Source organism: Clinocottus analis, unplaced genomic scaffold (assembly GCF_023055335.1).
Source record: "Clinocottus analis isolate CAN_PGR_092001 unplaced genomic scaffold, fCliAna1.0.p SCAF_3, whole genome shotgun sequence".
Taxonomy (NCBI): domain Eukaryota; kingdom Metazoa; phylum Chordata; class Actinopteri; order Perciformes; family Cottidae; genus Clinocottus; species Clinocottus analis.
Window position 1 is genome coordinate 8,014,992 of NW_027176042.1, and position 16,253 is coordinate 8,031,244.

The 16,253-nt window shown below is 45.4% G+C and overlaps 1 protein-coding gene across 1 annotated transcript; it reads right to left on the bottom strand.

Moving 5' to 3' along the window:
* Positions 1–1,262: 1,262 nt before the first annotated feature.
* gxylt2 (glucoside xylosyltransferase 2) lies at positions 1,263–14,690 on the bottom strand. Its single transcript, XM_068594108.1, has 7 exons — positions 14,266–14,690; positions 8,548–8,746; positions 7,453–7,584; positions 5,239–5,490; positions 4,780–4,903; positions 3,967–4,139; positions 1,263–2,204 (listed from the first exon to the last, which is right to left on the bottom strand). Exons 1-7 carry the CDS (start codon positions 14,598–14,600, stop codon positions 2,028–2,030), a joined length of 1,392 nt encoding a protein of 463 aa, XP_068450209.1. The 5' UTR covers positions 14,601–14,690; the 3' UTR covers positions 1,263–2,027.
* Positions 14,691–16,253: the final 1,563 nt, after the last annotated feature.

A 16,253-nucleotide genomic window follows, 5' to 3' on the forward strand; every position in this document is an offset into this window, starting at 1 on the left:
ACAGAGATCACATTAAAACTGGTCATTTATAAATTTGACTTGTATTGAAAAAGTAAAAATGCGCCCCAGACTCAAAAGTTAACCCTCGTCTGGCAGACTATAAAACAGAAAGTATTCAACTAAATGCATGAGGTTCAGGTTCTGCGGAGTCCTTGGCCTTCTCACCGTGTTATCTCAGTGGGCAGTACCCTTCAGGCCAAGGTCACGGCCCGGTGAGGAGCCAGGACGCAGGACAAGCTGCTTGGCCAGTTGGGAGTCTGGGATGAGGACACTTGTCGACTTGACCTTCGGCTGGTCCCTCTAGGGTTTAAAAAACAATCATATTATTTTCTCACTAGTACCACAATACAGTAACACTTCGATGAAAGTAAACGGCATGCAATAAACAATACAAGTACAATGCAAGCATTTGCAGTTTAAAAAACAAACAAACCATGAAGTGCCACATTTCTTTCCTAGTGTTACTATTGCTGAAACGTTTTCTCAATATCATTCGACACATCGAGCCTGTCACCACAGTGAGCCCCGATGAAGTTTAATTGTACAGAATACATTTTATACTCTAACATTTCTGACTGCAGAATATAATTTTGGATTCTTAATGTAAAAGAGCATATAAAGTATTTCACTGCCCAGAAATCAAAAGCTGTTCATTCTAAACATTAGTATGTGCATGCACGTGTGTCTAGTTATGGATAGGTAATATCAGAGCTAAATATATGCCAGACTTCGTTCAACGATATGTCCATTTTGAGCTCTCTTGCAGATTCCCAAATGCTCTTTTGGACGGCTGTTTCACACCTGCTGTTCTGCTGTTCTGCTGCCTGCGTGTGGTTCAGGCCTCGAGGACCTGAACCAGGCCGCCTTTTGAACGACGTTTTGTGTAAAACAGACGACTCATTAATGTTCCTTTGCTGTTCCCAATATGGAGTCGGGAACTGAAATAGAGTTCAAAAGATTAGTTTGAAACAACTTTCGGCACAGTATTGGGGGATTTTCTATTTTGCCTCAAGCGTTACAATATCACCACTGTAAGCACACGCAGTGCAGTGGGAAGTTCAGATGAGGTCCAGTATCGAAACAAACATCACAACTTAAGTCATGTCAAGATTTGTGTTGCGATGGAGCATCACACCTTGCCTTAACTTACTGCATAACGCACCTGGGAGAAAAATGCATTTCACATACCGTTACACATTTACATTTCCATGAATTAGCATGCATACACATTAAACAAGACTGGGCACATTGCATCAATTTATTTAGAAAAAAACATGTTGACTGCGCAGCCGAGTCCAATTTCTGTTTGAATGACACATTTAGATCATTACACCACATTGAACTAAATGCTGCGACACACACACCCACCCACCCACACACCCACACACCCACACACACACTTTTGGTTCCCTTGGACAGTTTAGCTGATGTGGACATGTTGCGTACAAACAACCATCCAGTCACAATGTCATTCTGAAAGTGCATTTTAACATTCGGCTCTTGAACATGAAATTCCACATTTCCTCTGTCGTGCTGTAATGTTGAATACTGACGGTGGCATGTGGCCACTCGTGCCTCTCCGAGCTCACGGTTCAAGCTCTTACGCCGGTAAAATGTTCACATGATTGTAGAGGCGCGGGTTTATTAATGTTCGAAAACTCTCAGTTGATGTAAATATGTCTCAATTATTTGACTTTCAACCCACACTTGAGATGTAGAACTCATAGTTTCATAATTCTTGATAAAAAAAAAACAAAAAAAACTGTGACATCAACATTTTGAGACGGCAATAAGGCAAAAGTTATTCTACGGCATCACTGACCAGCACTGTATGCTTCTCTGTATACATTGGCTTATTACCCCACACAAATGTTTCACGAGACCAAATACAGGACGTGGTATGTGTCGAATATACACAGCAAACACAGCGCAACCCAAGATCGGGCTGGAAGACGGCGGTGTGACACACAGTCCACGGTCCTCGCCACTGTCCGACTGAAAACAAGGAGTCCGTGCCTCCCATCAGTTTATTTGTGCGGCCTGACACGTCGCACCACTTTGTCTTCGAACACCTTCCGCATGGTCTTCTCGATCTGCTTGAGGAAGACCTGAGGAATCCGACCACACAGGGTGTTGACCGTGTCCAGGAACTTGGTCTGGATGGGGTAGAACAGCGACTGGAACATGTTGTCCTCGAAGGGATACTGCAGGAACAGAGTCATTGTCCTGCGTCAGTTCTGATCCCAATGCTATTTCAGTTTGATGGGTTTTTAATGGAACATATCATGGGCTAAATGGTGTTTACAAATTCCTTCAGCAGAGCTGGGGTGAGGGTGTTCTGTATTAATCATAAATTATAACCCGGCTCGTCTTTAAGAGGCTTATCTCTGTGGAGCAGGGAGGGGAACTGACTCTGCAGCCGGAGAAAACAAATTCTAAATTAAAAGAAAAAAATGACCCAGATTGTTTCATGCAAGCAATAGAGAATTTGTACCACAGAGAAAATACTCAAAGCTGCAAAAATGTGTTGTTTTTTTGTTGTTGCTAAAGGCCTTAAAGAAACAGTGCGACATTTTGGAAAATACGCTTCTTTACATAACCCTAAAGTCAGGTGAAAAGTGAAAAATATCAGTCGCTTTTTAGTTGAGGTATACAATTCCCCACAGGGCTAGGATGACACTCCACTTCCAGTCTTTGCGCTATGCTAGGCTAAGCATAGCGCAAAGACAGTATTCTGGAGCAGGAAGATAACATTTGCATTGAGCTTTTACATACCTTTATTTACACAGTAACCAAGGGTATTTTCTACTCTACACGCTAGGTATATTCACATTAAATCTAAACGCGTTTAAGAAGCTAGGTAGCAAAACAGTTGTCTAGGTCCTAACGCTACAGACACATAATATAACTTGACCGTTCCCAAATACCATTAACAAATCAAATCCTGGTATAAACTAAGTAGGGCTTATTACTCAAACCATAAAGATATCCCTCCTCCGGTCCACAGAGCCGGAAAAGCTACAAGTGGCATTGGCGTTAACGATGGAGAACACTAGAGGGTGTGTCTACTACCGGACACTTTAGCATTTTAAGGACTGACTTTAAGTGCTTAGGGCGCCACACTGACAAAACCAGCAGAATTCAGTGCACTGAAAGTACCCGGATGGCGCACCGCTAACGACGAAAAAAATGCAGTGTAAAACGATGGACACTACTCGCACTAAACGGGCGCCATCTTGGCTACGTAGCGAAAGAGGAGGAGTCCTTTCGCCAGCTTTTCAGCTATTTATTTACATGCTTCTGCTGCGATTGTGGAGGTGTCGCAGTTTCCACACAGAGTGGAGAAAGGGGTAAACGAGGGACAAAAAGAGGGCAAGAAGTGCGTTCATTTTGTCAGTTTTAGTTTTGCGGGTATCGCGAGCAGATTTGGTTACGTCACTTCCGGCCTAATTTCGCGGGTGCCGCGAACAGATTTGCCTCCGTCACCTCCACCAAGTGCTTAACGTAAGTGTTTCATTTGATACGGCGCTCATCAGCTACGCAGCGCTCTACAGATGTCAGTGCACTGCATTGCAGTGTACAAGTGTTCGGTAATAGACACACTCTAGGACCCTGGGACGGACGCACCTGAAGGAAGGGCAGCCCTCATTAGCTTGATTAGGTACACCTGTGTTTTTCTACTGTGAAATGATCCATTATCTCACGTTTTTTGCTCATGCAAATAAAAATACATTTATGCCATGAATAAACATCCGTGTACTTTTCTATTTGTTTATTTAGTTTTAAGGGCTCGTGGAAATGAGATGTGCACATACTTATATTATATATTTGTTTTATTTCTAATACAACTGATTCAAATAGTTGGCTACCGTATTTGAGTGACCAGATCCGGTTATGAACACAGAATTGTGCATCGACCCCACATCGTCTCAGTACAACGGGAACAGGTCCCACAGGGATACTCACGTCCCATATTGCGTCGTAGACCACTTTGAAAGCCGGCTGCTTGTCGTCGTGATACACACCCCGGTTGCCGTGCAGGATGGACACGCCCTCCTCTTCTGCCCCTTTACAGTTACTCCCGTACATACAGTGATCTGGCCTGTAGTTCCACTGGCACGGAAATATGAAGAGACACTCTGGGGGGGGCGGCAAAACACAAACAACGCATCATTGCCATGTCATACAACAAGCACTGTATCTCATGTGAATCCAACACTAGGGCACAGCGAGGACAGTGATTTTATATAAACAGCTACTTCGGAACTACGGTGTAGATCATTATATATCGATTATGCAAAGAGAATCAAAGAAAACTCCCCACCAAGTCTTAAACTGTGGGCAAGACCGCAGTCGTTAGAAGCCTGGATGCAGAACCAGCAGGAAAAAAAAGAAATAAATCCGAACTATGCTTATGGACCAACGAAAACTCCCCCGGAGATCGCGGGGAGCTCAAAGCCGTGCCACGTAAGACAAACACTTCATCGGCTGTGCCAGCTCAACGTCGCTCTGGGCGCTTCATGCCCGCATCTGGCCGCTGCAGCTGGAGCTCAGTCTGCTGTTGCCTGCAGCCACACGGCCGCCCGTGTTGCTTGCAAACCCAGATTTATGACGTAGGCCGGTTCATCAACAGCAAAACAAGACATCGATGTTGTGGTGGTGCCTCTTGTGGACCTTCGCTGGAGCACTTTGAAGCCTCTTTAGATGGGTACATGATGTGTCCTATGATCACTGTAGAATACATGAATACACTGGAAAAAAAACAAAAAAAAACGTTACCTGGGTTGTAGTGGAAGATAATGTTGAGGAGGTCCTGGTCTCCCCAGGTGATGTGGTTCTTGTACTTCTGATAGAGCGGATGTAGAATATCCTCCCATGAGAGGCCACTGGGGATCATGCTGTTCTGAAATACCAACAGCAAACATTGACTCGCAAACAGCTCCAGAGAAATCTTTGTTTTTCTCCTTCCAAAAAGAGAAGAAAAAAAACACATCATCAAAGGAGGAGCCCATTTACATTCCTGCTTCCATTTGCAAGCTGCTGGCAGCATTAAAAGCCGGAGAGCTGCTAAATTGAGTTCTGAGGGCAGAAGTCTGTGCTTCAAGCGCGGTGAATCAGACTCATAGCACTTGCAGGCTCAAAGAAAATAACCTTCAGAATTATTATCATCATCATTATATAGATTTTGTTTTACTTTAATCAGAGTGTGAGGAAATAGGGGTACGCTTGGATGCTTACTTTGAACATCGTGCTGCGGATCCTTGTGAGATTCATCAGCATGACGCCGGAGTTGACCCCCGTGACTCCGTAGAAAGGGTGGCGCGCAAAGCGGCTGTACCAGCCAATCTTTGGGACTTCATGCTCCGGGGCCATCGCGGCCAGCTGGGTGCTGTTGAAGGCCTTCAGGAGGTCCCAGATGTCGTCCATGGGCCGCAGGAACAGCACGTCTGTGTCCACGTAGAGTAGCGAGTCCACGTCCTTCAGGATGACCTGGGAGGACACGGTCGCGTTCATCGTTATATTTGCATACACACCAGTGGCGGGCCGTGCGTTTTCAACTCAGGCCTTTAATGAGTGCCATATAGTCCACATCATGGGCAGACTGAGGGAGGAAAAAAAAGGAGACGCTCCTGTCGTGCACAGAGCACTCTTTATAGATAAAGACAGGTGAAATGTGATTGGATAAAAATGCTGTTAAATAGCTCCCAAGAAGCCGTTTAAGAGGCCTGAAGGAGCAGAGGAACAGATGAAGACAGCTGTGCAATGAGAGAATAAGCTAATAGGGAAGAAAAAAATATATATTACATGTATTATATTTGTAAAAAATCAATTACATAAAAAAATGGCTATAACTTTTAATTATAATATATTCAAAAAAACAAATAAAACACCTATAACTTTGTGATTCTGGTCCGCCACTGTTACACACACACACCTCGATTTTTCATCTAAAACAAACTACAACGGGTATTACTACGACCGTGATATTGTATCTTCCCACAGTGACATACTTACACCGTTAGCTCCACCTCCTCTTTGCCACATACAGCTCGCTCTCCCAGACCACAACTCGCATATTAATAAAACATAAAACAATAAATTATGCAGTAAGCATCAAGAGGTTCAGTTTGGATCAGCTCAATGTTATGTCTTGGAGGATGGGGGGAGGGGGGGGGAAATCAACAGCAAACTAAACCACAAAGCTCCAATATTTTAATAAAACTGTCGACTTGGGGACTTTTTCGTAGATTTAGGGACTTTTGGATCAAGTCCTGCTTTATGAGTGTATATCCACAGCTTTACAAAGTTCAACATTTAATCATTTCACACTGTTCGGAAAAGGTTGAGCAGATTCTAGAATTTAGAGTTAATAATAATAAGACGACGAAGAAGAAGACGACGAAGACAAAGAAGAAGAATGGTGTGATAGGATCTGTGGAAGAATTCAGATATCATCAAACATCAAAGTTGTGGGCTGTGGTGGGAGAAGAAGTAGAAGAAGAAATGCTGACTTCCACGGTCTGCTGACAATAAGATGAGCTCAAGATTAGACAATTACTTCCCATCTCCACCGATGAACTGTGCCGTCTATGTGCGGCAGACAAAAACCCTCGTCTACGCCAGTTCAGCTGACAGAAGATTTCATCCATCGGAGCTGAGAAACCTTTGAGAATTTAAACTATATTCGTACCGCTGAAGGGATTTCCCTGAAATATTGTAGCTGTAGTTAATTCACTGGCAGATTCCCCGCAGCGGGGAGAGAACAGTGGAGTCAAAAGCAGAAATCGTGGCGACGGCGACGACACCTGAAATTACGGATGGTGAAAACAGGAGATACACTGGGGGATGCACAACACAGGTGCAGGTCCAACCCAATTTTGAAGTCTGACGCAACCCACCTGAGAGTTCAGTGCAACAGACCTACTTTAAGAGCAGATGGATTTGAATGTGCATTAACTGCCAACTTATCTGTGAAAGGAAAGGACGGTACAAAATCAGGATGGACCGATCCAGCCGTCCCATATTTCAGACCATTCGTAGAGGCTACAAGCTTTTGATAATGTATTCCCAATAAAGCGAAGAAGGAATGTTCATTGATTGCCTCGCGGCCAGAGAAAACACCTATGGATCCGTCTGACCTGCAGCGTCTTCATTACACGGCAAGTAAGCTTATTAAGTTATTTCAATGGACACCGGCAGGAAAAGAAAAATCAATGGCCGTCCCCTCGATGAAAGCCTCTGGAGAACGCTCGTTAAGTAAACGCTGCAGAAGTGTGAAGTCGTCAATAATCACAGTCGTGAATGAACGTTAAGCGTGCGCTGGGTTGAAACAAAAATGGGTAAGGAAGGAGCGGGGGGGAGGGATGCTGTGTAAGCAGGAAACTAAATGGATCCACGACATTCGTTCTTGCGTGGTGAGGACAGGAGAGGAGATAAGTGCTGCAGGCTTACGGGGAGGAAGAGTCTCTGAGCAGCGCAGGGTTTGAAGAGCTTCTTCCACTCGTCAGCGTTCCCCACAGAGAAGGTGATGGGGTAGATCCGGTGCTGGAACTTGGCGGAGACGGAGCGGGGCCACTGGTTCAGCTGGAAGTAAGGAGACACACTTTAGACAGGCGTGCGAGGAAAAGTGGGGAGGAACAGCCACTGTATTCTGAAAAGACAATCTCTCGCTCCGATACTTCAAACACATTAAACCCCTTCGCGGAAAGACTGCCCCAATGGACTTGGCGAAGCCACGTGTCACTGTGTGGCTGTGCACGGAGCACATGCATCTGCCAGCTGTTTGATTAAAAAGCTCCAACCTAAACAAGGGACGGCACCCTGTAATCATCATCATCATCAGTTTGGCCCTGAAACGGGTGAGGGAGCGCCGCAAGGCCATTGGCAGCGATTGTGTCGAGATTATGAACAAACCCATCTCCCCCAACACGTGTTCACTGTGGTTTTTTTTACACTGCGGACGGACATAAGCTCTTTGTTGTGCGTACCCAGCATATGTGCCCCATTATCTACCACAACTCCCTGTTGCACAAAGAGATTTTTCATTTGTGTTTTCTGTTTTTAAAACACATGGCAATGCTAAACACGACGGCAAGCACACGGGTTTAGGGTTCGGATTCCAAAGCAGTTTAAGGACCATTTCTAGACGCGATGTTAATACACTGCGAGTTACCATATCGGTGGAGCTAATCAAAATCCCGCCAGGCACCTCTGTAAAGGTGACTTTGAAGTGATGCATGGTGCGGGAGAAAAAAAGAAACAGAACAGGGCGTCTTGGTGATATACGACACCCCGGCCTTGAGATAAAAGGGTTATATGTCTGTACTAGAGGGAGTCAGAGTTAAAACTGCTCTGATCTTGATATCATCAATAACAAAGAGAGAGATGGGGGGGTTAATGTGGGCTGGATTATATCAGAAGTCAAACCATTTACTAAAGAAGTGCACATAGAAAACAAACCAAAAAGAGTGGCGCTAAAAGCAAAAAGTATCCGCGGCACCACATTCAATCTTTTTTGTAAAAACCCGACCACTGGAAGGTTCTCACCCTCTCTTCGAACTGCGGGGCCAACGGGTCCTCTGCAAAAATGTGAAACGTGATCCTCTTGAGGCTGAACAGGAGGGCCGACTTGACCATGACGAGGGTCTCGTCCAGACGATTCCCACAGGCCACCACGGCCAGGTGCATGACCTCCTCCGCCCGTTTGCGCTTGGTCACAGGTCGGGCCGCGTTACCGCGCTGTTTGCTGGTAAGGACATGGAAAAAGACCAAAAACTGAAGAAGTGCTCGAAGACCGGTACAAGGAAAAGGAAAAACAGAAAATGTACAATAGATTATATTTAAACTGAACACAGTTCCATGAGGGTTTGTTTTTAAAGCAACAATTAGGACAGGATGATACAAATGGACCTCATTCAGTGAACAAATGATGCACGCTAGGACAATGTTTCAAATCGAAATGAGGCCAAGGCCACGTGTTGGGGGGGGGGAAAGTGGAGGGGGTTCGGATCACTGATTACACAAACCTGGTTTTCTTCACTCATCGCCTGCACTGTAGATTGGCCTGCGGCGCAGCACTGCTTGTGAAGAGCAATCTGTACTCAACAGGAGATGTACTGAACTGTATTCAAGTCGAGAGCAAACATTCAAAGTAAAAGAACCAAAAAAAGAAACTGTAATTCAACGCCTGCATAGTAGATTTGAGCAAAAGAGTTGGAAGCATTTTTTTTTAATGACAACATAATAACTGACAATTTTAGTTTTAGGTATTTGAATAAATCTCAGCTGCTCGTCATGTAAATTTAAACTCAGTGATAGAATAAAATTATACAAGTAAGGCTGACCTACTTGAGTTTTATAACTCTAATTTTCTTACAGAATAAGGTGATTGCAATTTAAAAAGCGATGATTTTATAAACAAAAAAGACATTTCTCGCGTTAAGAAACGGACGAGGCTAGCCGCTTCAAAGAAAGCAGATGTGTCCCAGTTAAAAAGGTTTTAAAAAATGACATTATGAGCTTGTAAGTTTGACTGGAAGATAACAACTATTCTCCACTATCTGCCAGCCGCTGGTCATTAGCACACAAAAAAACCGAGTGGCTGCTCATCAATTCACCGTTTCCTTTGTAAAGTTTCAGAATGTCTTGCGTCTTTGTTCAAAGTCGGCACTTTAAAAGTGTGTTTTATGTGCCGTATCTGACCAGAATAATTTAGGGTTAAGCTCTTTCCATGCACACCCAGCAATTACATCTGTTGAAAACATTTCCGGCTCTTCTCACCTGTCAACACGTCCACTGTCCGACAGTAATGGCATGAACACGCGGACAGACATTCATTCCGCACTCTCTGAGAATCAAGCCCGGTGAAACAAAGCGACGCAGTCAAGGAAATAGCAGATCATGACTTTCATCCTTTTTTGTCAGACAGACAAGGTGAAGAATCTGGGCTTTTTTTTCCCACCACACACACACACACACACACATCTTTTCTTGCTCTGTTAAGTTCCCACTGGACTTTGTTCTTCCATGCCCAGGAGGGAAGAAGGTCCTTTATCTGATGTAAAAAAATGTGCTTTCTCTGTAGCGCTAGTAGTGCTGTTGTGTTAAAATACACAGAGCAGTACAGAGTGTCTCCTACTATGATAAGGAAATATTTGTACAATGGGGGAGCCTGAAGCAGGAGGACGGGGGAGCGTGTGTACGTGTCCTCCACGTACATATGCTCCACGGGGCTGGTTGTGATAACAGCATGTTCAACATAAATGTTGTCGTAGCCTCAGGGAGCGGAGACTGGCACATCGAAAACAGTGAACCTTTTATTTTCAGCATGAAGCGTCATTTTGGAAAAACAGTGGATGGTAAATCGTTTTACCATCAAAGACTGCTCGTTCCGAGCGGCGTGCATCTCCTCGGAGCCTGGAGGGAAGCAGCCATAAAACCGGATGGGAAGAGTGAAGGGTGAAATTTGACAGGTGGGTTTTGCGGGGCGGCCTCCGAGCGTGACACTTCGTTTTCTGCATGGCCGAGGGACAATGATGAACCGCAGATTAGGGTGCAACGAGGAGAAGGTGCTGAGAAATCTCGTCCGCCGCGCTTCAAAGGCCGATGCTCTGTCAAGGTTGTTGAACACACATTCCAAATTCTCCCGCCGGAAAAAGTAATCCATATCTCTCCTAACACAGTGGGGTGTAATTACGTCGCAAAAATAAATGCCCTTGAAAAACAGATTTCTGCGGGAAAATTGCACGGACAAAAGAAAAAACACAAATTCATTTTTGTTGCATTAAGCATTGGGCCGCACACATGATGTTTTGTGTCATGGCAGCGTTCCTCACATCTGGAAGCAGTCAAAGAAAAAGAAAAAGAAGGGAAAAAAAGCACAGAGGAGGTACAAAAGGATTGAATTCATTACTGGCTGCAGAGTGAGCACACGAGGAGCCCTCCGCCTGCCTACAAAGCACCAGAGCCAACCCTTTTAAATCATGTCAGGGAAGAGGAGGGGGAGGGGGGCGAGCAGCATCTTTGAAGATAAAGTCGAAGAAAAGTGTACATGTAAAGAGTGAAGAGCCAGAGTACACCAAAGAACACCTTGAAGGCATTTAATTAGTCAGCATATTACTGGGTCATTTGGTGCACTTGTGTCCAGCATCTTCGTCTTGGGTTGAACCAGTGGGCGAAAAGACTGAAAAACTGCTTGCCATGTCCTCAACAGTCCCTTCCTCTAGAGGAGGATGGACCAGATTTCTGCCTTCTCTAAATGCAACGCCACGTCGATGAAAGCTACGGGTGCTTCTTCAGATCGATTCGTGGCTTGGACTCAAAGTAATGGAAATTCAGAAACTTTTAACTATTGACTATAAACTCGCAGACCGGACCACTATGGTAGCAACCTGTCACTCGAAAGATAGCCCCGCCCTAAAGCATACCCTGCATTATGGTCTGATTTAATCTAAATGCACCATACTTGATGAAATGAACCTCATGCTGTATTGACTTGAAACTAAATATTGAGTCCATAAGCTCATGTTTACTGATGGAATAAATCAAGGGAGAAGTAGAGGGAGTTTCTCATCGACTTCTATACAACCAGACTACTTTTTTGCAATCTGCTGGCCATGAGAGAAACTGCAAGTTTATGACACTTCAGTACTGGCTTCCCTCATCAGACCTGGAGGTCGCCGCCTGTACTGAATACGAATACACTTTAATTACATCTGCATCAGAAGTTACACACCCATGGCATGTGTTTTAAGAGGTGATTACACCGAGGAAAGCGTGGATAGTGACACTGTGCTTTACAGCGGGGGGGATGTTAGCGCAGACTCATCAGCTAATCAACCAATCAATGAACCGATTTAACACTTGCTGGATCCATAACCATTAAGAAAAAAAGAGGCCATCTCTGGTCTTAAATCCTGCTCCTCCGAAGCGGTTCTACCCGAGGCACGTCCACCTACCGTTCTACTTTCTCCCTCCTCACCCTGTATGACTCATTCACTTAGTAAATTAAAAGTGAGTTAGCCAGTCTAACAGGCAGATTTAACTGCCCCTGATGATGCTCACACAGCCCCCCCTCCCTCCTTCCCTCTCTCTCCAACTCCTCTCCAACCGCCGCGTTGGTCTGCACGGGCAAGCGAGGAGATTTCAAAACACTCCCGGCAGAGAGAGAGCGTTCAGTCATGCGAGATGACATTTTTATAGCTATGCATAATGCCGCGGTGAGAGAGCGACTTTTTTTACTGCGAGGGGCACCGCTGAACTCTATTTGAAGTGACAAGGCCGGGGGATTTGTTTCGACACAAAGTATCTGCGCCCATCTCGTCCTGCAGAAGCAGGGCCCTTAATTCAAAGTAACGAAGCAGATAGAGGGGCGGGGCACATCTGTGTTAGTCTGCATGTGAAACACAACACTGAAAGTGATCAACAGGTCAGAGTGAAGGGATGTGCAAAACCACACATTTGTGAATGTGCAACCAACAAGTGTTTGATGTTTTGATGACTTTCTCTCATTTCATCATTTGATTAATCAGCTGAAGATGTGCGACTCAAATCTCCCCCTCCCACTCCCCGCTTTATAGAAAGCCCGGGGTTTATGTAAGGTGTCTGTCCGGTGAGTGAAGATCTCTATTTTAAGCCACAGGAAGTAGTGTGATGTGTCCAGAGGAAATGATACGACTCCGGAAAAAAAAAAAACGTAGGGATGTTTGTCTACAAAGCACGCCGCACAGGAAATCTGCCCGCCGCTCAGATCTGCAGATGAATAGAGGCAAAGATCCACACCGATATGATCCGTTTCATATACTAGGCACAGTGGACAACCCTAATAATCGATGATTCAGCTGTATGCGTTGGACTTATTGCCCCTATGAGCCACTTTAACAGAGCTTTAGCGTTCACTATTTTCTGCCGAGGCGTGTTGCTAAAAAAGCTACACCCTATTGTTTGGACTTCTTTGGCTTTTCTACAGCCAGACATCTGATTAGCTAACGCAATTAAATGGGAGAAACATTTTTGTGGAGGCTTTGGCCAGCTGCTCAGCTCTTTTCCCCTTAATCTCAGCAGTCAGTCAGTCCTGAGCGCTTTCCAAACCGGGCTGTGTTTTCTTTTCTTTTTTTTCTTTTCAGAGGCCACCGGTGACCCCTTCCACCCCATCTCCCTTATCAGTGCCGAGCACACATGGAGGAGTGTGGTTATTGGGAGGACGCAAAAGGTCCTTTTCTCAAACGTAACGCCTTGATGGCTTTTATCAAGCAAACAGCGTCCCGAAAGCTTCCGTCTGGCTTCTGGAGTAGAATACATATTACTGGCTGGTATCTCCACCACCACGTTGTGGCTATTGTGGCATTGCTGGCGCTCAGCCCAGGTGGTGGTGGTGGTGGGGGAGGGGGGGGGGTACGGTAAGGGATGTGCGAGGCTGGAAGACATAATAAAACCAAAATAGCAACTGACAAACTCTGCCTTTTGTCTAAATTTAAAAGGCCGCAAAAACAAGAACAAAAATATGATCGTCTGCCAGCGTGCAGCTTCTCTTTCGGCGTCCAAAGAGGAAAGAAAATCCCACCTGACGTGCTTTCAACTCCCACATTAGATGGTTTTTGGCAGACTTTGACGAGATAAACAGCCATTTCCAGTAAATGTGTTAATGTTAGCAGGCCACATAAAACCAGTCTGAGCTCATTTGTATTCCTTATTAATTGCAATGTGGCTCTTTCAAGGTGACCTTTACCCCCTTCAGAGCAGCAGAGGACAGAATTAAAGGCCTGAAAAGGAGTCAAATTATGAACATTTGGAGGTCAGATCATTATTATTCTGTTGTGTGCCGTGGTCCTCTCTGCCAATATTTCCACCCAACCGTCATGCTCTCTATACTCACATTTCACCCCAGACAAGTGAGCACGCACTGATTGCAACAGCGTGACTCACAGTCCAATAACAAGAATAAAATGTGTTTAAAAACACACTGCCAGTAAAATGCAGCCAAACAGCAGATATGGCCGTATGCAAGTGCCGCTTGACAGATCACTATATTGTGGAGCCAGCGTCCTTGAGCACAATGTGGGCCGTTTTTGATGCTCCAGAGCCCGAATAAACGCGTGACGCGCGCCCTCCCGTGACTTCCCCCCAAAAAGGCACGGAAAGACGAGATTAAAGCGACGCCAAAAAAGTAGTGGGCGATGCCTTCGTGTGTGCACGAACGGAAGCGGGCTCGTCCGGGGCTGTGGAAGTCGACCAAGGAGGGAAAAGACACCCGAAACTACCCCTCACCTCTTCGCATTCACATGCACGCCGGCCCCTCCGCTGACCGCTCTCCCCGCTTTCCGTCCCCCGGGAGGCTCCTCCGCACGCGCGCCGACTCTTCCGGCGGGCGGCTTCTTCTTCTTTCTCTTCTTCGCAAACTTCGCCGCCACGTCGCGTTCAGGCTCCGGCGGCGACCGAGAAGAGAGTCCGTCCTCCTCCGCCGCTGCAGCCGCCGCCGCCGCCGCCTCCCCAGCAACTTCTTTCGGCAGCGGATCGTCCGCGGCGTTGCCTCCCAAAAAGTATAAAAGTAGGAAAACTCCGAAACACACGGCGATCACAACTACTTTGCAGTGGATCCGCATGGCGAGAGCGACTTGTTGCTGGTGGGAGAAGCAGACGGGACCCCGCTCATGTCTGCAGGCGAGGGAGCGCAGCCCGAGTTGACATTTTGTTACCGCTCACGGCTCGCATTTTTCAGCAGATGATGATGATGATGGAGAGGGGAGAGGAGCTTGTGCACGTCCGTGGAGGATTATACCGCGGAGGCGTGGCTCCTCCCGCCTTACCGTAATCACGGTCGTACGAGCGCACCATTATATTGCAACAGCTGTGTGTAAAAAAAAAAGGAGTTTGAACTATTGGCACAGCAGGTTTCGCAAGATATGTAATACAACAATCAAGGACAACAGTTTTCCTGTACAAAGCAATACATGCTCAAATTTGCTGGTCAAGTACCACAAAGTTGTTGTGTTGCTTGATTTCTTTCTGCAGATCCCACATAAAACATGAGCTGATGAACACTCACTTTGAAGGTGTCATTGTTACCCTCTTATTGTCTTTTCAAAGGGGATGTTTAGGATACATCTTCTCGTTTTTAAAAGAAAGTTGTGTTGTCGTGGTGTGCAGTTATAAATCTGAGCAGTTACTTCACACATGCAAAGGGTTTGATTTAGAGACCCGTGCTTCCAAGACTGCATCTACAACTTTTTGATATCCATATTTCTTCACTTGGCTCCTGGCGGGCTGGTCCTGGGGCTGGTCTTCCTTTTGGAACTAGCTTAATCTCCTTGGAGATTAATAAAGTACTTTTCATTCATTCATTCATTCTTAAGTCAGAGCAAAGAACCCTGAGGTCAGATTATGAAACCGTGAGGTCAGAGCATATACCTTGAGGTCAGAGAACCCTGAGGTCAGATTATGAAACCGTGAGGTCAGAGCATACCATTAGGTCAGATCTTATAATCCTGATGTCAAAGCATAGAACCTTAAGGTAACCTGGATGTCAGAGAAACCTGAGGTCAAAGCATAAAACCCTGAGGTCAAGGAACCCTGAGGTTAGAGCGTAGAACCCTGAGGTCAGATTATGAACCTTGAGGTTACAGCATAGAGCCCGTAGGTCAGAGATCCCTGAGGTTAGAGCTTTTTCATCTACATCATCATCAAAAGCTTCTCTCTTCCAAAATCAATTTCAAAGCCGTCTGAGCAGAGAATATTTTATCAGTTGTGATAAGGAACCACACGGGCAGAGCTAAATTAATTGTATCCCTGGGATGGAGGATGAGCAAATAAAGCCTGGTTCCCCCAAGACAGAGAATACAATATGCAGGAATGTGAGAGCAGAAAGGTCCTTGAATTTATCAACAATGTTGCAACCTTGTGCTGTAATGGCAGGGGGAAAAAACACCCCTTTTGTGAAAGTAAGAAAATGTAAGGATTTGGCATCGCCTCTTCAACGACCTTTTAACCTTGGGACTTAAACGTTGAACAACATGTGTGCCACTTCTCGTCACTCTTATTGCCAGACTGACAGACCCTAATATGTATTTTGCATAAAGGTATCTTTTATGAGAGAAAGAGACGAGAAAAAAGGTGAATTTTGTCAGAACATTGTTGCTGCTCGTTTACTCTTTACACTACGGTAAAAGATGGGCGCTACATCCACAAGCTGCCAGTGAAGCTTGTTGGGATAACTCCGTGGCTTGCTGGTAAGTGTCCCTTTTAACGGTGTTTTTAGT